Source organism: Tetrao urogallus, assembly GCF_951394365.1.
Source record: "Tetrao urogallus genome assembly, chromosome: 1".
Lineage (NCBI taxonomy): Eukaryota > Metazoa > Chordata > Aves > Galliformes > Phasianidae > Tetrao > Tetrao urogallus.
In genome coordinates, this window is record NC_136813.1 from 14,240,014 (window position 1) to 14,267,455 (window position 27,442).

Sequence of the window (27,442 nt, forward strand, 5' to 3'; positions counted from 1 at the left end):
ACAGGGCTTTCATTTATCTTCTTATAGAAGTTACTTTTACTGCAGAAAACTGCCTTTCGTACCTCAACGTCCAAAACTACACCTCAGGAAGCCAAACCCTGAATGTGTCCTCAGAGTTATACATGTATGGATGTTGACATACTGTCCATGGATCCGTTTCAGACAAAGATAAGCTACTCTCTTCCTCACAGACTGACTCTGTTTGCTCTCTGTATTTGAGCACTGATCTCAGTAAGTGAGATGGAGACACAGGCAATATTTTGCTTCTCTACAGACTTTCACAAGTGGAGATTGTGAGGCCTAATTCAAGGATCAAGGATACACGAGACTGCAGACAGATACCACTGGCTGCTCAAGAGCTGGGAGGCTCAAGCCATGGGGTTTGCAGGGTCATTGGGAAGAGGAGACATGAGGAAGATGCCAGGGTTGAGGCTGGGCCTGTTGGAAGCCTGCCAGCCTGCAAAGCATGTTGTCCACGACTCCCTTTGCTGTACCATGAATCCAGCAATGTGAGTCTTCAGAGCCATGTTGAATTGCCATCCGGTCCTCACGTTACAAACAAGAAGCGCTTTCTGGTATTTCTGCAGTCCTTGATTTTTTACACGCTTTATCACTGTAATGATAATCACCAGTGTCATGCTGGTGCTGGAGGTCTTACCAGGTGTGGAGCTTGGGACAGCCCACAACCACAACAGCACAGGCACAGCACTGGCTGCTCTCCCTCCAGATGAAGGAAGCAGCCCCGTGTCTCTGCAAACTCATCGCTTGTCACAATCTGCAGGCCCTGGGGCTAACCAGATTTAGTGAAAGTTTGTTTCTTGAAGGAAATTAAGGAGCTAAGGAAACTAGGGAATGATGAGTGTAACAAAGGAAAAAATAGCATAGAGAAGCTGAAAGTGCTGCTACAGCTCTACGCACGGTTCATTCGTAGTATTTAGATGTCAGCTTCAAACCACTTAACAGAGAAGCTGCTTCTAGAGGTTTGTTGAGTAATAGTGTTAAGGGATATGCTCAGCCACGAAGCAGGTTCTGCAAAGCCAAATGAGAGCAAAAGGGAGTGTGTTCAAAGAGTTCCAGAGCAGAAACAGAAAGAAATCAGGATTTTTCACTAAAGCATAAAACTGAATGGCTGGGATAGTGGCAGCCCTGTAAGAAAAAATAGGGTAAATTAAGAAGAGATGAAATTATCCGAACATTGAAATTAATAAGAGAAAAATTGATGGCAGCTATTTTAAAACAATACTCAAAATGCATTTATTGCACAGCATTATCAGAGCTGTGAGCAGACAGGTAGCCGATATGCAGATAAGCTTGCAATATATAACTATAACTAATATATAGTTATATCAAACTATTCTAACTGCAATAAGGTCTTTCTTTTTTTCTGTTTTTGGCCCCTACAACAAGCATTAATGCCATTGTTTTCTGCGAACACTGAAATTTACTGTTATTAGATTTTATATAGAAAGCAACAGATGTTTCTAGCAAATAAAACACAAACTCAGTATATACTGTGTAACAGCAGCACTGTTAGAACAAGTAATAGGCAAAATAAAAGTCATAGTTCCATTAAAGATAATGCTGTTACAAATACTCAGGTTTTTACACCTCCACTGATTCATAATAATTTCCCATGCAGTGTTTCAGTATAGTCCAATTTCTATTCTTAAAGATAAATAAAAAGATAAAGATGTACAATTTGAAATACCTCTACTGTGTTTTCAATCCATCACATTATGAGGTTTTAACTTTCCTATCAGAATGATATTTATTACTACTTTTCCTAAAGATGCTAAAGGATACCTCTTTTCTGGTAGCAAACCACTCACTGGGGACGGATAGGCTACATTTTTCTTATCTACAGTGATGGCCAAATCACCACTCCATAATATTCTGGTGTCTGGGTTTCAAAATAAAAGATGTCGAATTTGGAAAGAGTAAAACAATGGTTATTTGTAATGTAGAAATCATGCTGTACAAAAGAACATAGTGGAGGATAGTGCCTTGCAAGTTTAGAGCTCACCTAACCTGGTCTCTCCAGATAACAACCTGTAGTTAGCTCCAAGAGGCCATTACCAATGATAACATGGTCTTTTCTTTAGCAATGCAAGACTTTAACAAAATCAGGAAGCTGTAATCAGAGCTGTAACTCAAAGGGCTGAAGGTGCCCTACAAGGACAGGATGAGAGCTGGGGGTCCTCAGCCTGGAGAAAGATGTAAGAAGACTTTAAAGTGGCCTTCCAGTACTTGAAGGGGGCCTACAGAAAAGCTGGGGAGGAACTTTTTATAAGGGCATGTAGTAATAGGACGAGGGCAAACAGCTTTAAACTGGAAGAGGTTAGATTTAGGCAATATCAAAAAGAAATTCTTTACTGTGAGGGTGGTGAGACACTGGAACAGGTTTCCCAGAGAGTTTGTGGGTGCTCCCTCCATGGAGGCATTCAAGGCCAGCCTAGATGGGGCTGTGAGCAGCCTGGTCTAGAGGGAGGTGTCCCTGCCTATAGCAGAGAGTTGGAACTACATGATCTCAAAGGTTCCTTCCAACCCAAACCATTCGATGACTCTGATTCTAATCTAAAGCCAGTCCTATTCAAATTGGAAGTACAATCACGTTACCTCTGATGGAAACTATTACTGGAATAGATAAGAAATGAATTTTAACCTTACAGAATTTTCCTTTCTATTTCTTGGTGCAGTCCTATAAGGCATGCCATCCACAACACCACTGCTCCAAGGTCAGTAACAAAAGGTCAGACAGCCTCCACCAAGTGTCTGATCCCAAGCATGATACTATGATCCCTGTCCTTTAAAAGAAAGCATAAATTAGTTTCTGAAGTCTAATTGCCACTACATATCAGTGGTACAACCTTATCAGTTATGACTAGTTAACATTAGTGCAAAATGATATATAAAATCACCCTTGATTTGCTCTGACACATTTATTGCTTATAACTGAGCACGAAGCATAAGATGCTTAAAATTTGGAAGTGTGAGTCTGTAATAATGATTTAGGTTAACTGCAGTTTGATATATCTAAAGTAAAAGTAAGACTGAAACAGAAAAATACATTTAAAGATATCTGATCAATACTTCTTTTCATCCTTCATCTAGTTTTGGAATTTAACATTGCTGGTTGTATAGCATGACAGTGGCCAAGACCCTGACATTTAAATGATCCTTGTAAAAGGTCAGACAGTACTCGTTGAAATGAGACAATAAATGTGCCTTTGAAAAATCGGATGTCACCCAGCATTAAGCTGCCCATGAGCACCCCATCTGATGCATATACCCACGAGGGAGTGCATGGGACTTTGCTGCGCAAAGCACGCATTAGCTTTGATTTCTCTTTCACCACAAACTCCTATCCTTAGATGTCTGCGTACATAGGATTATGTTTGTTAGTAGCAAATCCAGTGCATGCTGCACTTAAGCAAAATATAAACTAACCCAAATTCACTGCAAGTATCTGCAGTTCCCCCGTCATCATTTTTATCAGAATAGTAAATTTTACCAGTGCATTTAGATACTAGGATGCACGGCTTGACACAATTTTTCACATAGCCTCTTCCAAACCCTAATGATTTCAAGCAGATCCATCATCAGTAGCTCAGTTCATTTTGAACCTAGTTAGGTTTTCTTTCTTCTTTCAAGCTCCTCAGATTGGATGGCTGTCTCCAAGCTAAATTTATTTTTACTGCACTTATAGAAGTGCCAGCTTTGTCCTTTTCTTCCTCTCTGGAGTGTTCCTCCTGCAGTGCTTCTGAAGAGATGTTTTATCTCCTCTCAGCATCCGTTTTATTATGCTAAGCAAGCCAAGTTGTCTTGGCCCTCACTGAGAAATGTCTTCTCCTCTGCAGACTGTCTTGTGGCCATTCCCTGTGCACAGTCCAAGAAAGATGTGCTTGCTCTGTGTTAAGGGGACTACAGAAAGTATCCCAGAAAAGTGCAATTGCTGCCTCATTAGTACTTCTATGCCTAGTACACCCACAGATATTCTTCCTTAACTATGCTAACCAGTGAGATACCATTTAGCAACCAACGTTTTTATTATTAGTCTCTGAGTGATCTCCTTGATCTTTCTGGACAGTTGCATTTCACTGCAAACCAGCTCTCTGGTGCTCAAGGTCACCCAGTATTCCTCTCTGATATTCTGATTTTCCAGTTCATGGGCAATGCACTTTAGCTCTGTGTGTGCTGCAAAATTCATTAACACACTACAGTGACAGGTTGTGCTCTTGTCCTTCGGGCCAAAAATAAAACTGATCATCAACCCTTTAGAAACTCCCATTAGTGAGCTCTCCCTTGTTGGATACTCCCTCTTGTATTACAGCAAACTGTATCCTCTTCAACTGCCTCGAGGCTCTTTTATTAATTGCCATCTCCTGTTAATTGCCACCTCCTCCAGTTAAGTGAGTGTCTTCTGCATGGTGCCAGGTGAGATCCTCCTCTGAAGTCCGGTTAGTTCTGTTGTACAGAACTTCCTTCCTCTCTATTCTTTATGCCTCACAGGAGCTCCTTTAATAAACAGATATGGATTTTTTCTATTTTCCTGTACTTTTAACTACATTCTCCAGAGTCAAGTGCCCTGTAAGCTATCTAGGTCAGACTAATGAGCATGCAGTAGCCCTGGCCACTCTCCTAGCACTGATGCTATATATTTTTCTGCACTTACTATGGGAGCCCATAAGAGCCCATGTTCAGCATATCTCACTCTAGGCAACTCAGGCGTGTGAAGTTAATAGTGTGGCTGCTCTCCGTGCTCTCTGTATTGTATAGAAAGAGAGATTGGCTGCTGGTAGCAATTCTTTGCGATTCATGCAGGCGGTCTGCAGTGCCCATCTCTGGTGTTGAAGTGCACCTGACCACAATACTGGCCCAATTTAAGAGCATTCTGATCTCTCTGTGGTGCCCTATGGGGGCACAGCTGCGGGGAGGGGATGGTGTCATGGAGCTGAAAGGTAAGCAAGAGATTGGGCAGAAGTGTCCCCAGGAGCTGCAAACTTCCAGCTTGGAGTCCAGCGCCCTTGAGAGGAGGACCTTAGTGAACTTCTGTCATGCTGACTTGCAGGGTTTTTGGAAGCAGCTCCTTGGTAACAGTGGAATCTGCCCTGAGCAAAACTGAGAAAGCCGACACTCTGCTTGCCCTGCAGTGTCCAGGTGGGCAAAAAAGTCCTCCAGAGTTAACAGAAGGCAGAGACAGCTGGTTATTTCGGGTTCTTCTTGTTGGCACTGACTTATCCTAAAAGGGAATGTGCTTCAGGGCCCTGGTACATGGTTAGAAGGAAAGGGGACAACTATTCATTTTCTTTCTTTCCATTTAGGTTTCTACCTGTTTTTATAGATTTATGCACATTGTATAGTCACTCGAAAACAATCATTAACAAAAACAGCCTAATCTCATTTAATATTCCAAGTTTCCCATTGTTCTATGAGGCGGATTTGCTAAGTGCTCTGAAATGCACAGTCACATTTGTAGATGAGGGGTGGGAGAAAAAGCAGCGGGAATAATAATGATGATGAAAAACTCTAATGGAGCTAAGCAAATTTAATTCCAAAGATGAGGAGACAGTGTAAAAAGGTACCAGGAAGGGACCTTAGCTGTCCTCGCAGCAATCCCAGCCTATTGATTTTTTTGTGAAGGATCCATTTGTTTTTGAGCGCTCTCCCAGAGGATGCCGTTAAATTCTGCAGTGAGCATGCAGCAGGAACATGTGCTGTGTTTCACAGATAATGCAAAGCAAAACAATTTGTTCACCCTCCTGCCTTTACTGGAAGGCACTGCGTTTTTTAGGACAACATAAAAGGACTTCTATATAAAGTTTCTAAGATGATAAGAGCAATCATAAAAATAGCAAGAATGCATAATCTCTGAGGAATACAAGAACATTTCTCTTAGCTCTTCCAGGTTTTTGATGGGATCAAAAGCAGTTGATTAATTTGAATAGCAAGGGGGACTGTTTGCTTGGAATCGCTTTTAATTTTGGTCTAGTAGTAAGGAAAACTTTTCAGAATGGGCTTTCAGACTCAAATCTATTGCACAGAATGACACTGCTGTTCAAGCTAAGTATCGTTACCTTTGGTAGAGTCATGCTTCTCATTTCTTTTATGCACCATTCTTCTGAACATCAATTATGGATAATACTGTGAATGAAGACTAGATAAAAAGAAAACAACTTTCTCTTGCCCTCTTTTTGTAAGCAGCCTAACTAAAGAAACGGATCTTATCAGTTCTGGAATTTGTTTGGGAAATCCTTCCAAAACATGGAATTGAGATCAGTCTCAGAACAAGCAAGGTGCATACTCGGTCAGCATTACTGCATGACACATTATTATTTACGTTCAGACTGAATACAAGAGCAACTGAGTAGACTAAGGCTGGCTGTGGAATTACAATAGTTTAAATATTCTTAAAGCAATGGAAATTTAGAGGAACAGTTTATTTCAGTTTAACACTAATGACCTAGAAAATGTCACAGAAATTGAAGCTGGAAAAAAAAAACATTAGAAGTTGGAAAAAAAATAAATTAGGTCTTTTAAAGACCATTTAATACAAAGAAATATTCCAGGACTACCGGAGGTCAGGAGCAGAGGTAGGAAAGAAAAATAAGCTTTCATTTAGAAGAATGTAAATGGAAAAAAAAGGTCTAAACCAGAAATCATATTTGGTGTCGCAGACAGACTCAGAAAGGAAGCAGTGCCAAGAGCCTGGGCTGAGAAAAAAGGAACAACATGAAACTAATCTGCAAGTAATTTGGTAGCATGGAAAGCAAGGTGACACATAGGGATACTGCAAGAGTGTGGGGAGCAAGCTTTCTTCACACCAAAGGGATATCAAAACTCCCCAAATCACAGCCTCCTGGGGTCCATGGGAAGAGGTGGGTCCTCTCCACACTGCTGGGGTGCGGCTGAGCATCTGCATATCCTCTTGCCATGGGCGGGGCTGTGTGCTCAGAACACCATGAGGCCTGTGGGCACTGGTGGCTTTGCTAGAAAACAGTGATGTGTTCTCCACACAACAGCCACAAGCAGTCAGTTTTAACCATTGTAATCTTGGTATCGGTCCTGGTATCAGTATCAAAATTGGAAATTGCTCCGTAATCTTATCTACGAGGATGTCAAGGAGGATCCAGACTCATGCCATTGCCGCCTTGCAGTGCTGGTCTGAGCAGACCAGGGGTTCTTCACTTCCTTCAGCAATGCAGGCTTACAGGGAGAAGACACCAGGAGAGAGCCAGAAGGACTCTGACTGTGATTTAAAAAATCGAGTCTATCCTGAATACCAGACAGCATTTTTTCTGGACCTAAACTACACTCTGAGCTTTTATTGCTGGTCCTAATTGAACTCTCTCATCCATCCTTCCAGCTTTGTTCGGGATGACAAACCCTCCTGAACATGCCAAGGCTCCACCAGAAAATCAGCATCTGTGAAAGCCTCCAGATGTCATGTGCTGGAATTACAAGCATTTTCTCTGCTTTTGATCTCTTTCATAACACACCTGGAAGATGTTCCCTAGCTAGTATGGAGCTAGCAATGCCATCGTCTTTTTTCATCAGAGCTAAGTAATGATGCTTTTTTTTTCTGTCTAAACTCATAGATACCACTGACTGTAACTCACTACAGAAAAGACCAATCTCCACATAAGAACTCTTGGGCTGCATTTACACTAGTATATAAAATGAGGTAGTGATCCACCAGAAATGGCCTGCATGTGGAAATAGCCCAGTATCTGCACTAGCTCCCAAACTAACCATGCCAACAATGCATGCAAGAAAACCTGTTCTTATGCTTTGGCTCATGGATAGCATGTTTGATTGGCTACTGTATAGTTGTTGCTGACAATTTGGGATACAAAGAATTCTTTATTAGAGGATCTGATCCTGCAGGAGTTTGTACTTACGTAACAGTTTTTTTTTATATAGCATTTATCTCATCAAGTTTAAAGTGAATAGGAACCCTGCAACTAATAAAAGATGAGTGTGAATATGCATATGTAAGGAAAAATCAGAAAAAGCCTGTGACACATCTGTCATCTACACTGTTGTGAAGATATGCATGGACTTTTATAAAGTGCTCGGAGTAAAACAGAAGGCTGCAAATTTAATAGAGAAGTATTTCTTAAAAAATCTAAATCAGATTTATGCAATGCTATGATTGTCCTTGGAAAAATTTTGCATAGCATGAAGGTCATTTGAGCTAGAAGCAATGTGCTGAGCACAGAACAGTGCAGGCTTGCACAGGGGAAGGAATTTTTCTGATGACTTGTGCCTGGAATTGCAGAGTCAGATTGAGACTGAAAATTGTTAAAAAGAAGTGCAGAGATTGCAAGAGCTCCAGTTACAATGCATCCCAAGGAGGAAGAATGGTAAGAATAGCCACTGGCCTCTTCCCAGCCACCAGACTCGTGCAAAAATCAAAAAGCTCTGTGGCTCGGCATGTTCTGAAGCCAAGGTTTGTCGTTTCATCTTCTTGGCTTTGAATCTGGAAATGCTGCTCTCCATTTTGTAGTCAAACAGTTTCTTAAATTAAAGAGTATCTCAGGTAAGTCTGGCACATAAACAAACATCCAAACAGAAGAGTGCTGCTGACAAAGCCCTTTGTTTAACAATCTGGCAATGCAACCCACTTTGGTGGTACAGAATCCCTGACTGCAAATAGGAACAACACAGGATGCCTCTGCAGTGCCTTGCCGAAGTTATGGCACTCCACAGAGGATCTGTGTGCCTGTCTTCCAGGTGGGAAAATTGGAGCTGTGAGGTGTCTGGGCCTGTAGGGCCTGGCCCAGAGCCGCCACCATAAGGCTCATGAGAGCAGCAGGCAGCAGCCAAGTCTGCCAGCAGCTCAAAAATAACCCAGAAAAAAGCATGTCCGTCTTTGTGAGGGCATGGAAATCTCAAAAATACCACCTGAGTCCAGCAAAGGGGAAGTTTACCCTAGAGAAATGCAGCCTAATGTCTTTCTAAATACAAGCTGAACAGGAAGATACACCTAGGAAACCATGGAGCTCAAAGACAGACTGTGCTAACAGAGGAAAACACACCGAAAGACATTCCCACTGTCATGGCCACCAAGTTGGCCACAGTCATACAGACCCGGCTAAGCATGCTTTCAGGTGTGACACTGTTCTCATAGACAGCCCTGGAAACACTTGAGATTCACAGGTTCACACAGATTCAGTTCCCTTCACTATCACAGAGATGCTGTAAAAAGCTGAGAAATGGTGGAGAAGTTTTGAAAAGAATATAAAAAAGCCTCTGTTTGGATTGGACAGCCCGATTTTTCTTTTTTTTTTATTTTTTTAATATTAAAAGCTGAATGCGGGTGTTACTGCTTGACTAAGCAATAAATAAAGAAGAGTGAAAGCACTCTACAAAGATCTGAAACAGACAGACACACATGACAGACAGATTTCTTAATCATAAATTAGGAAGGAATGTAATTGCATGCAATAGTATTGCCTTTGAAAAGAGGGTATTAAAACTGATTATCAAAGAAAAAAAAAAAAGTCTTTCTGATAGTGATATTAGTCTATGGTTAAATCTCCCACGAGGAATGCTCCTACTCTTGTTATATTCAAAAATATTAACAGATGAACAACCGGTACACTTACAAAGCAGAAAATTCTTGTCCTTATAGAAAAATGGGCCAAACGACTTCATAACTCTAAATTCTCAGATATATGTTTGGCTGCACCACATACTACTGAATAATAACAAAAGAAGCCTACAATCCCTTCTAAATTTAGATGTGGAAACCTTAAAATGAATTAGTATCATTTGATCCAGGACTGTAAGCATTTTCCAGCGATTGCGGCTATTGCAACAAACAAGACAAGGATTTATTCTGCAAGCAATTAAGTACGCATTATTCTCAAAGCTTTGTTTCCTCTGGTTTGCCAAAAATGACAAAAACACAGTAAAGTGTTCTAAGGTTGAAACAGACCTGCAATGCAAACTTGGGCTAGACCAGTACAGAAGTAAGACTGTGCTGCCAGGCTTTGTAAAATAATGTTGACACACAACTGCATAAATAATGGTGTAGCACAAAACATAAAGTTGAACCTAGGAGCCCGCCTCTACAAGACATGCAATGTAAAGGTGTGGAAGTCTTGTTTTGAATTAAAAGGAAACTGCAATTAACACTTGCTGTGCAGTGTCTTCATGGGTTCTTCAGTGTAGGTTGGAGGTCTATCACATTTCAATTCACCAGTCACTTTTGCTGGAGCTTTGTTGGAAAGAAGACCTGAAAGCAGACTGCCTTCCTATTCTTCTCCAACACAGCTCACACAGAAATTAAACTGCACCTTCAGCTTTTGTGCAAAAGTAGAAGAGAAACTGATCAACAGGAAACACAGTGTGGGAAGAACACACCATTTCCTCTTCCCCTGCAGCCAGACAAGAGTTACTTGACAGCTCTTCACAGCACTGGTAAACAAGCCCAGTGTCTAATTAATCTCTTACAGAATAAAAAAAATGGCATCTCTGTTCTCCCTACAATTCTGTAATCTAGAATTAGATTTCTATTAAAAAAACCTCCATCCAGTGTTACCAAAGCAAATAAAAAGTGAAATGTTCATATATTATTCCATATGATAACATATGATTGATAGTAAAGCAGTTAAAGGACAGAATATGGATGCCAGCATTATTCCTCAACTCAACTCAACATAGTGCCAGCATTATATCCTCAACTCAAAGACCTCAACTTTACAATCCAACAGCTAATGTGATGGACAATTTAATGGGAGTCATTGAAGAAGTCTGACTGTAAACTCACCTTATTTTCATATGCACTGTGGTACTGCTTGGGGTAAACATAACTGATAATGAGTGGATTTAATCTTCCTCTTTAGTGTAGGTGTAGAGAGGCCCACACATCTATCATTCAATTTGCTACTCCCCACCTGTTCTTGTGGAGTCCTCCTATTGGTCAAATTTACAATAGATTTTAGCTACAAAGTCTTTCCTAGAAGCCTTGTGATGTCTTCCAGTAGGAACTGTACTGAGATGGTAATGGGGCCATCCCTGTTACAACACTGAAATACCATATCCAAGCTATCATTTTTTGCTTGGTTATAAAGATGCAAAAAGCTGTGACATGCAATAGGATGGCTTCCACCCTCTCCCATAGCACAGTAAACACCCCTCTTCATTTCAGGTACTACAGTTTTAATTTCCTAACTTTCTGCTACCTATACATGCCTACTGCTGATTAAGAATATTGCTTTGTGAATAACCTCAAAAATCTTCACAATATACAGCGTAAATGAAGTGACTGCTTTTAAGAATGGCAAGCCAGGACACATAAATCCTTATGAAAACTAATTAATTTTAGTGCAAAAATGTCTTGAATAGCCTGTGTCCATTTATTTTTAACTGTCACTCATTCACAAGGATTACATACAGTTAGGAATCATAGAATTATTTCTTTCATTGTCAGTGGTTGCTTATGATCTTACCAATACTCTGTGACACTGAAAGTCTGTTAGAATTCCATTCCTCCATATTTTAATAGGGATAGCTTGATATCTGAAAAACTGGGGGAAGATTAGCTTTCTTTCTTTCTTTTTTTTTAATGTATCCAGCTACTAGGGCTATAAGCTGACTGTGAACTGAGAAGCAGCATGGACATGCAAGCTGAAGGGATAGAAAACCCACCATGAATCTTCACATTTTCCCAAACATGGCCAAGCAGCCTAGCAAAATCACATTCCACAGCTTCAGCATACCTGCTGCCCTTACTGTCTATTCTTACACACGATGCAGTTGTTTACATCTCACTACCATCATGGTTGCATGCTTCTTGAAATTTGCATCTTTCAATTTGCTTCCACTGTATTTTTCAAGAAATTAATTTGATGCTACCTAGGCTTTTGAGAACTACCACAAAAATAAACACTGTGGGTTTTTTTTTTTTGTTGTTTAACATACTACCCTCTTTGTACTGGACATGATGATCTTTTTCTGCTTTCATCTTTATATCTCCAACTTACCTTGGAAAAGTAGGAATTTCCTCTTTGGTCACTGACTTCCTAAGGCATTCTTAAGACTGGTAAGTACTGCCAGCAGGAAATGCAGTACTTCAAAATCTAAGGCTGCTGTAAAGGAGTAATGTCTTTAAAGTCTTGTTAGAGTCAATTACTTGGGACAGGATGCTGGATTTGGAAATAACATGCTTGTATTTGTGTAATCCTTTGAAGTTGTAAAGTGCTACATTTTCTTGTCCTTGGCCCTTGCCATGAGTTTGGTGAATTCTCACACAATGCATAACACTATTTGATTAAAGATGTAGTATTTTCAGCAGGAACTGAACACAGACAGGATTGCTGTTATGTTAAGACAGATCGATGACAATGTTCTGTGAGGCAGCCACACTTTAACTGAGCTGTCGACAGTTCAGAGATGGAGGAGAACAAATGGCCAACTCTCCACCATGCTGTTCTAACAACAAAACTGCCAGGCACACATGCCTGCAGCTGAGAAAACACGGACAACTAGGTCTATTTTTCTTTCTGATTAAAACAAACGTTTTATCAGTTGAAGTCTGAAAAATTCCAGTAACTTCTGTGTACTTACTGGGCTTTGCTTCTTCTGGTTTTGGTATCTCCCTTGCCAGAAGGTCTGTATTTCCCTGGCTGTAACTACATTTCTCTCATCCAAGCTTCTGGCAGATTCTTTTCACCTTTGATACATCCCCAAACCCAGCCTCAACTTCACAGCCAGAAGTTTTGCCAAGAGGCTGATGTACTGAAATGGCCCTACTTTTGCTCTGCTTTCTGCCTGATCCACACCTGCCTTCCTTCTGTTATAGATTTGGTCTTTCCTATTTCATGCTGTTTGGGGTTTTCTCCTTCCAAGTGATCCTGACACAAGTCCTCTGGTTTACACAAATCTCTCCTTCACCGCCTTGTTATAAAAGTTTCTTTATCTGCCATTCTCCCTGTAAAAGAGCAAGTGATACTTGGACATCTTCCTGGAAAAGATGGAGGATTTCTTACTTATCCTTGATGATGCAGATTGATGTTGCTTGTCACACTGTCTCTGTCCTTTGGATTTTTTATTTATCCTTTCAAATTTTAGAAATCTTTACTTGTTTGGGTCTTTGGTTCCCCCAACCACTGCCTTTGGCATTACTGCTGCCCTTCTCTTCACAGACTTCCCTCTTTCGAGGTGCGTGCTTCTTAGATGTGATGTTGAATTTATTCTTTTAATTAGGAACTTTTGTTGTCTCTAGAGCAGATAACGCTGTCTGTAAAACTGCCCATCCAGATGTGCCTTCTCAACCCAGTTATTTCAGCATCGTTATCACTGAGCTATTTCACTTCCACTTTTCCTTCTTTCTTCACTATCTTTGGTTCTCCTCTGAGTATCACGAGAACAGAGGCGTTCCTGCCTACCACACAGTTTCTCTTGTTTACCACACCACCTTTCTTTCTTCATAAAACCCTGCTGAGGGACAAGTTAGGTCTGTGAGATGAATTAAACAGCAGACTGAGACTTGTTAAATGCTCAAGAATATTTAATAAATGGAACGTATTGCTTCTCTTCATATCTCGGTACTCTGAGATGCCTCCAGATGCACAGAGGCAAAATTTCTCTTTTTACCATGTTATTTTACATCGCTTTTTAAAGCACTGTAGCACCTTGCAAAGTCAAAACAATGTGCATGGATAATCTCTTAGATAGTTTGTTTATGTAAAGTTAAGAAAAGAATGTTAAAGATTTTGGGCAAGTTTTATCTAATTAGAAAGGAATTAATTACGATCTACTGAAAGATGTACCTCTGGCTGTTGAGGATGATATGCCTTGAGCAAAAGCACAGAAATAGGTTTTTGCAAGAACTTAAGAAAATATGTTTTCTCATATAAGTTGTTATGAGTTTTGCATGTGGACTGTATTTATATATATATATATTCATGTCTAACATGGACAAGAAAACAAAACCTAAATCAGAGAAAGAAAAACAGAACAACTGATAAAGCTTCCCCATGTGTGAGCTTTGGCTTCTTCACTGTGAGATCTAGCCCATGTTCACCAATTTCATTAACCAAGACATTCCCCCTCCCCACCCTCTTCCTTTCTTTTCTACCTACAGAAATTTACTGGGATTCCTTCTGTGGATTATCTAAAACTGGGGAAGGTGCTCATGCACCATTATCATGCCTGTTGTCACATGTGATATATTAGCTTTTCAGGCAGAATATTTTGTCTTGGAGACAGACGTGAAATGTCTGTTCTATGAAAGAAATGACAAGCTAAAACAAAATCACAGCAGTGTTCATGCAGCTTTTGGGTTGGATTCAGCCCTGGGGCCAGTGATAAAGAATCAGTCATCTTTTATGGTCTTTATGAATCTGGTGGCTGAATCTTCTTGCTATCACATTAACTCTTACAAGGAAGTCTGCTTATTACTTATTTAAAAATCTGCATCCTAATGTTGCATTATTTATGCAAAAAATATTCTGAAATAGAGGGAGCCTCTCACTTAATACAGAATGATCGTGACTAGGAGTACCAGGATCAGCTTTTATTCTGTACATTTTAATTTTCTGTTTGTGCTTTGAATTTTTGGTGTATTCTTGTGAGCTTAACAGCCAAGTACCAAATAATTTAAATGTAGTATTTGAACCGGTCAGCATTTTTTGCATGAGAAAGTAATTAAATTTTATTAGGCTGTCTGTGCTGCTTTAACCCACTTTGTGACCAATGCTCTTTTTTTGACCACAAGTAGTGAACTATATCCTGAATGTTTGGCACAAAGTTGTTTTTTTTCCAGTATTCCGCAGTAGATCAAAACCTAAAGCTCACCATATTCCATTATTTTTTTGAAGGGTTTTTCATGCAAGAAGCCATCATTTTAAACAGGTCAAAATTATTTGGGACCTAGCACATTGATGCACATTTTGACATGTAAACATATAGTAGGAAAGCTTCTGTTTTTACATCCATACGTACATCATTTTTGGTTTACAATTCACAAATAAGCAAAGGTTGTCATTGATACCATATGATATCTCCTAGTCACAAATGATACCAAAAAGAAAAGAAAGGTAAAAGCACTTACGTTTGTACACAACTGTAAAAAGATGTATATGTAAACCTTTTTTACCATGTATCTTTGTACATATCTATGTTCCAAGCTTTCTTGGAGCTCTTGTTTACAACAATGATTTCAGTCACAGTTCCAAAACATGGATTTAATTTAAGACTAATGAAAGGATTAGCAAAGTAATAACAATTTACTGTGATAAATGTATAATATGTGCCTCTTCCAATAAACTTAAAATTATTGTTTTAATTAGCAAATGGAATTCAACATCTTCTAGATGTCTCATTAAAATGAAATTAGATGCAGGACAGGGAATTTTAATTCAAAACATTCACTTTCATTGTTGGAGCACATTCCTGAATTAGTTTCTAGATTATTTTAATAAATGTCCCTGCTAATGTACTTGTAAAATGTAGGGTCCAGCCTTGTTAACATTCCCTCTCAGAAAGAGGATGTAGGAAGAATTTCATTTCAAAAGGAAAAATAGGATTGTACACAGTGACCTCAAGGATTATTTCCATGTGTAATTTAATTTCAATTTCTACATCTCAAAATAATTGACACTGCATTCTTAGTGATTACTGAATATCGACTTGCTAAGCTACACAGAAGATCCCTCAGCTGAGGCAACTGCTCTGAAAGCAAAGGTAGAATAAAATTTTACATCTGTAAAGATTTGGAAAATTCACATCTACTCTGAAGTATGCTGGAGCCTCTCTCCTGACAATGCCAACCTTCTCCTCAGCAGCTGTATGAGTAACCAAAGATAACTTACTTTCTTCTGTATCACATAAAGTGTTTGCTGTGTAACACTATGTCCATAGAGTGAGAAATGATATAAAGTGTGAGAAAAAAGATGGGTATATCTCAATGGTTTGTGTATCATAAATTACTGTTTCTATGGTAACTCTCTGAAGAAGAGTAAAATTTATTTGTTTGAGAAATAAGCACTTAAACTGATAATAGCAGGAAGGAATTTCAAACAAATTTGCAGTTAAGCGTGGCTCGTGCCTAATAGCCATCCTGGGTTTGCTCCAGACCATTTTTGCTCTCAATCTGCGAAGCTTGAAGGAAAAGACAGTTTTTAAAGATGTTCAAGGGAGACATTTCTCCGTGTGGATACTCAGGTTATGCCAACAAACTACAGAGATACAGCAGGAGGCCTTGGATGTAAAATATCCCTAGACATGAGCCACCAGCTGTGCATACTTACCTACTTCTGCACCATCACAGACCATCACAGAGTACGACTGTCTTCTTGCCATAGCAGGACACTTGACTCATTAAACTTGGGATAAGTGGTTGGACACAAGAAGCTCACTAATGAGCTCCTCGAGTTGCTATGCTGTAGCTTCCACCCCCAAGGAGTCAAATGGCTTCATTGGGAAGGAGTGGATTAGGCATTAGGAAAAGCTTCTTCATCAGAGGGCGGTGGGCATGGAACAGGCTTCCCAGGGCAGCGGTCATGGAACTGAGCTGCCAGAGGTCAAGAACTGTTTGGATAACTCTCTCAGAGTTATTCAGGGTTTGAATTTTGAGTGGTTCTGTGTGGAGTGAAGATTTGGACTCAATGACACTTGTGAGTCTCTCTAACCCAGAATATTCTGTGATTCAAAGAACACCAGCAGCATGTTGGATCTCCCCCCTTCCCTCCGAAACCATCCTCCCCACTCCTCCTCCAGAATTCTCATTCCTTCAGAGCCAGAGAGGAGAGGGCAGAGGCAGAGATGGGTAGAGGACATGGAGAGAGGTGGTGTAAGAGGAAAACACAAGGGAACCAGCCTTAGCAAGCAAAAACTGCTGAATGCTGTTTTTAGATGCTCAGTTGGTTTTTTTGTTTGTTTGTTTTTTCACAGTTGAGCTCCCTTGCCCACTGCCCCTTATCTTATATTTGGGCATCTAATCACTCCCATATATCTATACGGCTTTGGAGTTTCTCCTGTTAAAGATCATGCTTGCATTTCTTCAGTCCAATTTTCCAGAGCTATTTTGAATTCTAATCCCAGCACCCTGAGTGACTGAGCCTCTTCATCTCACAAGGGATGCTTCTGTTGCATGCCTTGTTTTACAAGGGCAAATGTGATCTTCATGGATATGAGTGTAATTTATGCCTCCTATAAAAAATAATCCCTTTTTGTTTCTCTAAATGGTACTGAAATGTGAAGTTAATGCAGAAACACAAGTAAGTGAAGATAATGAAGGATGTATTTGCTAAGCTTGGTGGAACATCATTTGTGCCTCATGCAGAGTGCTGAACTAAGTAAAAACTTGATCTGCATCAAATGAAGTGAACTTAACTGACTTTCTTGAAGATGCATAAATGAGAACGCCAGGAAGCAATGCTGCAGTGCTGTCTGGCTGCATGGATAGTGGGACATATGAATCCAACCATTCTGGCACCAAGAAGATGCAGCTGATCAGTAAACTCAAGTGAACACTCCAAATTGCTTGGTTCTTTTTTTTTTTTTTTTAATTTTCAGTTGGATTCTGGTACACAGATAAAACAACTGCCGTGTAGATCTAAACTCCACACATAACAAACAAATAAAACAAAACAAAAAAAAGGAGGTAAAGATTTGGACATATCTTGTGCACACTTTTCCAAGAAAGCTCCCAGAAATAGCTTTGTCAAGGAGAAGTTACAAGGCATAGAAAAAAAGCAGCATAAAGATCTTTCATTTTGTCTGATACGAAATGCCATATGTTTTTGCATGCTTCGTTAATGCTCCCTTCTTTGCCGCCTACAAATGCACAATGAGTTCAACCTTCAGGGGTCAGCAGTGCTCAGCATATCTATGTGAACCGAGCTTGGAGAGTCTGCGGGGACTGTCGGATAAGGGAGGAATGGGCTGAATATTAATTCTGCAGTTTTAGGTTGGACAGTTTAGAATCTGAAAGCCAGCTAGGTAAATATCATCCCCCATCTTGCTGAGACATACAAACGTTGCTAACCACCCAGACAGCTCTGTTTTGAGAAGAAAAAAAACCAAACTTCATTCAGAGGGTGCACTTGTATCGTATTCTTGTGTATCGATTTGCTAGAGTATAAAATTCTCTATTTACTCATAGTTTTGAAATTAGAGTAGCTTTTTTGGGCTTTCCGGTGCACAGCATCCTGTGTTTTGAGCGATAACATTCATTGTTGGAAAGCTTAATGCTATCAGACTAGCTATACGTGGTATGGAATCAAGGTTGCTAAATGCATCAGTTTTGATTGCTGTACTGAAATACAAGCAGGGTAAAGTCTGCTTCACTGTCTCTTTTTTATGCCCAGTGGTCTTTCATACCAGGGTTCTGCCTAAATTTTAGTCTGTGAAGATTACCTTCAAATTAGAGTAAAGTAGAGCTCAGGATTTAGATCTACAAATCTGGCTACAAATGCCCTACTCCACTAGAAGCCTACCGATTTGGATGCAAGGGAGCACAATCTTTGCAGCTTTACAATGCCTTAACAATGCGCTGTTTATGGACGCTGTTCAGCATACATAGGCATACATGCATGCAAAGCTGAGAGGTTGAAGTGAAATGACTCAAACAGTGGATTTCTTCTGTTACAGCATGAACATTACTGCTACTTTAAGCTTTCTTATTCGTGTTAAAAACAGTGGACTGAATAAAGAAGAGTAAGAATTGGAAAGGATATGAAAATATAATGATGACAGTATAATAAATTACTGCTTACCATTTCCTGAGTGTTTGCAAAATCTGCCTCTTTTGAGCTACACTGTACCAAAAGCATTATAATATTAATCAGGACAATACAAGGAATACACGTTTCTATCAAAAATGACTTAAGGTAATACACATTCCTGCTCTCTAAAGGCAAAAACTAAATAAACATGACTTTTTTCAACTGACTGAAACTGTACAAGATACACTGGTAGTGCATGTTTATACATGGTTAAAAATACAGCCTGAGCCTTAGCAGCCTGTGTCTTGCATCTAGAGTTTTATCAAATGTAAAATAAACTGCTCTGTATCTAACTCCACATCACAGCAATAACCCCTGAAGTTATTTTTATTTGGCCTCAAATGAACATAAAAAAAGAATTTTTAGAGCAGCCATTTCTTTCTGCAGCATCCATCAAGGCACTGGCAGTGCAGCCTCAGTGCAGAAAGTGTTAGTGCTTCTGAAACGTATTATTAGGGTAAACCTTGGCCTGGACTTGACTTTATTTTATATTTTATGACAGGATGTCAAAACTACTTTGAGATGCATTAATGTAGTCACTGGAATGAAAATACTTCTAGTCAATCAGTGTTTGATCTAATGCAGTTAGCTACACCACTCAGTCTTCAAGCTCTGACACTCTTACACTACAATCTGCCTTTCATCTATTACACGGAGAGGTGACTTACCACGAGGGAGTAACAAATCTTGAATCCTGGTTTAGCCACAAAATAGTCATCGGATTTGAAGGTTATCTTTATCTGATTTGTTCTTGATGTTATTCTTGGAGGTACTTCCTTGTGCCCACACCACCGTCCTCGTATGACTGTGCTGGTCTCTGATAAATCTTCCACTTCCACAAAGTCATACCTGAGAACCAATGTGAAGAATTAATTTTTCCTGACTCTGGTTCAGTTGGTGGCTGCAAACAGACAGGGGCAAAGCTGAAGATGAACTGACAACTGGCCCCTGTTCTCTGCTACAAAACACCAGGCTAAATGTTACACATGGTAGACACGCTCGCTTAGCTCATAATATACTAAGCTGCAAGCAACTGCTTGAGTGCCCAGATGGCTACTTCTGGTACTGCTGGAGCATGACAGGCAGTATTTTCAGCCATGTTCTATTAGCGATGTGAGGCACTTAGACGTGCTTGGTACACAGTAAACACACCGATTGCACTTCATGTGGTGGATAAATAATTTAGAGATCTGATAAGATATTATTTGAAGTAGGCTGCCCAAGCAAAGCAGCTGCAAGCACTTGTGCACTTGCTGGTGGTCCTGAACTCCCTGCAGCAGCATCCGCTAGCTCGTCTGCTGTGCTGGGGCAGAGTCAGGAGATGCCAGGCAAACAGGGAACAGGTCATGCTGATGAAAGGTGATTGTTAGGATCTTCTTTGTAGGTGGTAAGATGCTCCCTGTTGTATCATTTGGAATGACATATCAGGCTTTACGGCAGAAAATGGGGACTACTCTGCTGTTTTCCTGAGTGCTGTCACCAGAAGAAGCATCATCTCTTGCCTGCACAAGGTCACACCTTGGCCAGGTACATCCCTGGTTGTTCTGAGCCTAAACTTGGCTTTGACAGGAGCAGGAAGCACCAAACCCCAGGGATGGGAGGGCACAGCAGTGACATATGATACCACAGCCTGCTTGTTTGTGGGCTTGGGTCATCTACTGAGTTCATTTATTGAACTGGAGGTAAAAAAAACAAGCCAGAAAATAGAGTCCTGATTTAATTACATCTATGAAAAAAGCAGTCCTTGGATATCTGTGGAACTAGAAGTAAGGCTCCACACATTGCAGCCAGCAGGGGAGAGGTGATGACAAGGTGGGCAGGCTGAGTACAGGCAAGGAGATACGGGGAGAGCTGCCATCCCCACAGCAATGCTAAGCATTAGAACATTGGAGGTCTCCACTCAGGAAAGGCTTTTATTGCCAGACCACGTGCTCCTTCCAAAGAGGGAGTTTAAGACTGTTAAATAACTCTTACATGAAGCATGCTGATGAAGAGCTCCCCATGCCTTGGGCCTGAGGACTAGGCGCTCCTCTGTCCCAGATCACAGGAGATGAACAGCTCTGTCATAGGAGCCTTGCTTTCCTTTTTCTGCTGAGAACCCATGTGAAAAAATCTAAGTACACTGCAATTTGAGAATATCAGCCCTGCTGCTTTTACATCCACAACCCCCAAATTACATAGAACAGAAAATAACAGATTTGCTGTAACTGAACAACTACATCTGCCCAAACCCTGCTGAAACAAATGTTTTTTATGACATTAGAAAGTTATGTTCCAGACAGAAGTAAAGTGGTCTCTGGTTCTCTCCACTGTTGTTGAGCAGGGCCCGCTCTCCGGTGGGCATGGACATGGCAGGCCAGCACAGCTCCTTCACCACACATGTAAACTGTTCCCAGAGGTCTTCACAAAACATGCAGATGTGACTCTGAAGGACACGGGTTAATGGACAACATTGGTGGTAGGTGGATGGTCAGACGAGATGATCTTAGAGGTCTGTTCCAACCTTAATGATTCTATGATTCCGTGAACTGCTAGAAAAACGTGGGGCAAATCCATGCAGTTCTGAGAAAGCACTTCTGTTTTCAACAGCAGAAGCTTTGCTGCAAAAAACATGGAAGTAGGTGCAATCTCAATTGTTTCTATGCTTCTATCCAGAGCTTCAGAAGCTAGTGAACTTAATTGCTTTTCAGGATCATCTCTTATCAAGTGCCTGCAGAAATCTAAAAGCACTTCCAGAAAAATCTGCAAAGCCTTCAATATTTCCCCTCCTGCTGCAACAGCTCTGCAAAAATGTACCTTTTCACTCCGCAGCCTGAATGAATTTCAATCAGCTCAGCCTAATAGTATGCAAATTACAATAATTAGCATTAATGAAAAATGAAAAGAAAACACTAGGAACAAAGTCAAAAGCAAATACAAAAGGAAGCAGAGCCCCTGAATTACCTGTCCAATATGCACAGCATTAAGCAAATGCTTGTGTCTCAGTATTCGATTAAAAACATGCCATGCTGTCTCTCTACAGCAGCACAGGAGAGATTGTCAGGTATTAAAGCAGAAGAAAGCACTTGGTTTTCAAGCATTAACAAAAAAATTTAACTATGCACACAGTAAAAACAGGCATGGAGCCATCAGAAGCTCTCTCCCTGGGAAATTCCTTGCTTTGGAAGCAAATAAAAGTTTTCCAGTAACTCCAGGGAAAGCTCTATTTCTGAAAAGAACGTGGTATTTCTCAAGCTTCTATAGACATATGGATTATAGGAGATCTTTGCTTTTCTCTGCATCTTAAATTAGCTGCTCTGGGAAAAGCAGCTGGACTGTCTTCCAAAAAGGTCAAAATCCAGAACACCGATAATGGCTTTACTTCCCCTCATTGTGCCACCACCTTTAATGGCTCTTGAAAGAAAATACTTCATCTTTCTTCATAGTAAATTAGCCCTCTGTTTCAAAGATGCAATGATTTAAGGTCAGCCACAGTTTATTCACTATGTAAATATTAACAGGCCACTTCTGTATGCATCAGACTCTCAATCTGGGAAAGCATTTGTGGTACTAGGAGGTAACTCATTACTTTGCTGCTGATCTCAGACCAGCAATACCAGAGCAGAGCAGAAGCTGCCAAGACAATAAACGTGCAAGGGGAAGAGAGCCAGTTTCAGTCTGCATTCCTTTATTGCTAAATGGAAAGCAAACCTGCAGAAATGATTTTCTCTACTGGTAATGCACAAAATTAACAAAGCAAAAACACACAGAAAAAAAAACACCCAGTAAAACCCTACAGAGGTACCAAGCCCTATACATGCAAATTAATTGCCAAAGAAGATAAGATAAGAAGGGGCTGGCTGTACAGAAATCCTAACAACTGAGTTCTCCACATAGATAAGGTGAAAATGATGGCATGATCAGGCAGAGAGCTAGAAGCTGAGACTTGAGCTTTTGATGTAAGCAGCATCACAGCAATCTGTTTTTTGGAGTGCATGGCAATCTTAAGCCTTCTGACAGATCAGATAGCTGAATAAAGGAAATAGAAACTAAAAAATTAAAACAGTATGTTATTTATAGTGTTTTAGTGAACACTGGCAAGATTCAGCTCTGAGCTCTGCTATCACAGAGCAGTTTATCCACCTGGGTTAATCAGTCAGATCAAGTGAGCTTATGGCCACTTTGGCTTAGAAGAGGAAATAGAAAGAACTGATATAGTAGAGTATCATCTATTAGATATATTTGTATGCAGAATATACTGATGTTTGCAGACCTATATTTTAAAGTTTTAAAAGAAAATATGCCAGTGAAGAATAACATTAAATATTAACAACATTGTGAAGAAAATCGCCATATTTTTCAGTGCATTTTTATCTGCCCCTCACACCATAATACCTACAAATAAACCTACTGAAAAAGATGTTTCTGTCTGGATGAAACATCACAGAGGTGACAAAGGACAAACACCTATTAATATAGTACCTGAGCTGTATGGCAGCTGGATTTGAGCATGTAAATGTCTTGTGTATAGAATGTTATAGAAGAACCAAAACCTTGCACAAACTGCTTCAACTCTAGGATAGCTCAGTTTATGATAAACTCAAACACAGGTTGGAAGAGGCTCCTGGAAGCATGACCCTTGAAACAGGGTCATCACAGATCAAGTCAGGGTTGTGCAGGTTTTCGTTTGCAATCTCAAGGCAATGGTCATGCCATTAACCTAGGTCGTCCAAAGGAGCCCTTTGCCAACTTCCACATCAGAGGGCTTGCCACTCACCTGCAGATCTCATTTTCAGGCTCCTCCAGTCCAAACTGATGATCAAAAGCCAGCTGGATCCTGGTGCTCTCCGGGGAGTGCAGCCGCCACGTCAGCAGGAGGTTCCTGGGGTAACTGCTCGGGAAGCGAGGACTGTGGATGCAGCCATTCCCTGCCACACTGATGGTCTCTTCTTTTCGGTACAAGTCTGTGAGGTGATTGCTCTCTGTTAGTAGTCACAACTTGTAGAAATTAGTGTGTTGTTCCAGTTACAGGAAGGCAAAAAACACAACAGTTTATAAGACAGCACAAATTATTTGCATTTAATTTCTAAGACTTCTTAAGACTTTTTAAAGTCAAATCTAAGAGCATTCATTATTAAATGGAATTACATTGTGTAGTCCCTTAATTCAACCCCCATTAAACAATAAGAACAGTTCTCAACTGTATACATTCTTTATTTTATAAGTATATAATCACTTTTACAACAATACTGATTTCATAACTCACGTCCCACCATTTGGATTTTAAAACAGAATTTAAAACTTTAATAGACATTGCAAACATGAGAACAACCAAGTGAGGCAGAATCAGTTAAAAAGGTAAACGCCGCTGTTTCCCAAATCTGGTGCTGTGGGGGAGAGATGCTCTCTGAGTAAACCAACAAAAACAACAAAAGAGGGATTCTAATTTGTTTACCAGACTTAAGTATTTCCACCCACAAACATCAGCACAAACAGCAACTCCATGCTTACACCAACAAAACTGAAATCAGAATCTCTCCCACCAACCGTATTCTTGAGTAACTTCTAGACTAATAGCCAAGCCATTACTTAATTACAATTCCAAAACTTTTGCTTGAGCAAGTACTCAATTGTTCCTAAAGTTTACGTAAAGCCTCGGCTGCTGTAAATCCCTTGCTCCAAGGATAGCAGGAACTGCACCAAGTTTCACCTCCAGGTCACAGCGTCTCTCAACTACACCATGCACTTGCACCACCCAGCCGTGATCAGTAGTAGGACTGGGCTCCCAGCACTGGCAATTGACAAACAGCTGGACTTGTGTGCATTGTCAATTTCAGTGTGGTGAAATTTCAAAGGTCAGATCGTTTCTAGGCAACGCACAATTTCCAGTCAAGATATTTGAAACTGAGCCTCCATGTGTGAAATAGTTATCTACACATCCCTTACCATGAGTGGAGATCTTGAGCTGGGCTCCCTCACAGCACAGCCAGTGGGACTTTCACTCTGGCAGGTCCTGACTCAGTCAACCACATGGAACAAATTTCAGCTAACTAGTAGAAACATGAACACTGTCTTGTATATGAACATCTACAGCCTTGTGTCCCGACCTTAAACTGAACATCCACATTTCTAAACCTCTTTAAAGATAATAAATGTTTCTTAAGTACCTTTGGCAAACAAGAACCCAGAGAAAAGCTGCAAACTTCATGGTAAGTGAAATTACTTTTCAGGTTGCTTTTTGCTGGTTCCTGGCTGTAAATATCTCCCCACACAAAGCTGTAAGCAGAGTGGACATGTGTGAACAGTTCACTGTACCCTTCCGACAGGGTAATAATTCCAGCTTTCAAACAACCCTCAACTTGGAAGATAAAAGTCTGAGTTTCCTGTAAAAATCTCCACAGATCTGTTTGTGACATCTATTTTTAAAATGCTTTCATTCAAGATTAAATGCTCTCAAATCCTAAGATACCCTTTCCAAGGAAATACGGCCTTGACTTCATAGCTCACAGAGCACAGAACTAGCAAGTCTTGTTCTGTTCTGTTTTGCTCTGTTTTGGCCAAGTAATTTTGCAGTGGAAAAGTGGAAATGCAGTGGAGATAAATACCACCCACAAATGGGTTTTGTTGCAGTTTTTGCCAGGAACATCTACACTCAAGTTTGCCTTTTATTTTATTTATGTATTTTTCTTGGGGAAAACAACAACAGCAAAACCCTCTCTGTTTTTAGCTCCCTAAATTTGGGATGAAACAAAATGTCCAGCCAACCCAATTTAGTTTCTTCTGAAATGCTGAGAACATCTGGACTCTGAAAACACGCAGAAAAATCACCCAACAGTATTTAGCACAACTGCATAAAAAATGCTCGTGAAAAGGGATTAAAATGAAAACAGTTTTGATTAAATCATATTCTGCGCTTTTGAACAAAGCAACCATTCCCTAAGTCAGAGCAAAACAGGGCAGAATTCCTTCGATACCTGAACTTTGCTTTTCTTTTGTGGGCAGTATATTCCTGCAATTTCCACTACCAACACCCACCTCACCTTGCAGTTCTGTGCGGTTCACACCTCTGATGGAAAGGTTCTCCAGTCAGACCTAATACAAGTTTTTACCCTGGAGCTGTCAGCTGCTGAGATTAGGGTGCAAGGGACTTCACATGAGCACACAAATGTGCTTATATACACCTCAAACAAAAAACGTGTGCACATTACTCGGCACATCAGTAAAGAAAGTATGCTAACATTGTTCTTGTACCCCGAGCAGACATGTTCTGCTGCAGTTTTTTATTCAACTTAAACTCTGAATGGGGTGTTTTGCAGTACCTAGTTAGGAACAGGTGAACTGAGAAATAAAGCTGTACGTGTTAAAAAATCAAAGCACACTGACTTATCTCTATCAGAGTAAATGCAGTAATTACGGATTGACTCAGTATAAGGGAAAGGCTGGATGGAAGCCTGGGGAGAGGATTCTGAACAAAAGCATCACAGTATGAAGACATGGATTTTCCATACTGAAAGAAACTTTGGCAGGCAATAAAGGACGTAAATACTGTTTCTATAATTCCTCACATGACACTGGAGCAGACTCTTCAAGAGCCTTTAAATAGTTTGATTCTTTCTTATTTCTGTCCTCATATGCTAAATTACAATCTGAAGTGGTGCAGTCAGGGCTGGAAGTACTATTTTCTAATAGGATTTTCAGTGCAATTTTGCAGGGTTAAATGGTTTAGATTATACACAGGAGCACAGCCATCCCAAACTCAGTTTCTGAAGGTTGGCCACTCAAAAATCAAGTATCTGGGAAACAGCTTGAGGAGATGTAAGCAACCTGTATATTTCTTGTAGCAACTGAGGCATATGACTAAAATAACAAGACCATTCCAAGCAGGCAAGTATTGTCATCATCGGGTACAGTTGGGGGAACTAACGGAAAGCAGATACTGGCCATGGGCAAAGTCAGAAAAAAAAAAAAGACAAAAAAAAACAACACTTGGTAAATATGGAGGCAAAGGAAAAGGCAATCCCTCTTCCAAAGCACTGAACGGTCCCATGCTGTGATGCAACACAATGCAGTATTATACAGTGTCCTGAATGCCACGTAGTAACTGTATTCCATAATGCTTTATGGGACTAAATAAAAGATGACAGCGGGTGATACACTGCCTGTCACATTTACTAAAAAGCATATAAAATCATTTCACAATGAATAAAAGAAAGCGTTAAGTCATAAGCCAAAGAAACAGAGGCCATTTAAGCAATGCACACCAGGGGCATACTCTAGATGGCAGGAGCTAGAAAGACATCTTTACACATGGGAAAAGGAGACTATTTCATAAGAAAGATGAGTGGGAAGGAAGCTAGGGAGACAGTGAAGCAATTCCCTGCTGAGGCTGAACTGACTGGAAAGCAATTTTATATTTCACTTTTCTGAACTCTGTTTTCTTCCCCCTATTCCTTGTCCAAATTTTAATTTTAAACTTATTGGTGTGTATGATAATCCAGATGTCCAAGTTAAAAGAGCAGCTGTGCTTTCAGAAGTGCTAGCCTCCCTGCCCTTGCATGGAGATCAGTGAAATACAGGGTGATGTTCAGCCCAGTATGCAGGAAATTGGGCTTGTCTGAAGACCCTCCCCAGCGTGTGCACCCAGCACATCCTATGGTTTCTCCTCAGCATGGGCATGCTCTCCTAATGTCATGCTGCATGAATAGCAAGACCTGGAAACCACAGTG

General features: G+C 40.3%; 1 protein-coding gene across 1 annotated transcript in view; it reads right to left on the reverse strand.

The window, feature by feature from the left end:
* Positions 1–27,442, reverse strand: part of PDGFD (platelet derived growth factor D) — a gene marked incomplete at both ends in the record, with an annotated part of 135,884 nt that overhangs the window by 32,862 nt on the left and 75,580 nt on the right. Inside the window, 2 exons of the mRNA XM_079546064.1 lie at positions 19,406–19,586; positions 23,494–23,698. Of these exons, the coding sequence (XP_079402190.1) occupies positions 19,406–19,586; positions 23,494–23,698 (386 nt within the window). The remainder of the gene's footprint in view (positions 1–19,405; positions 19,587–23,493; positions 23,699–27,442) is intronic.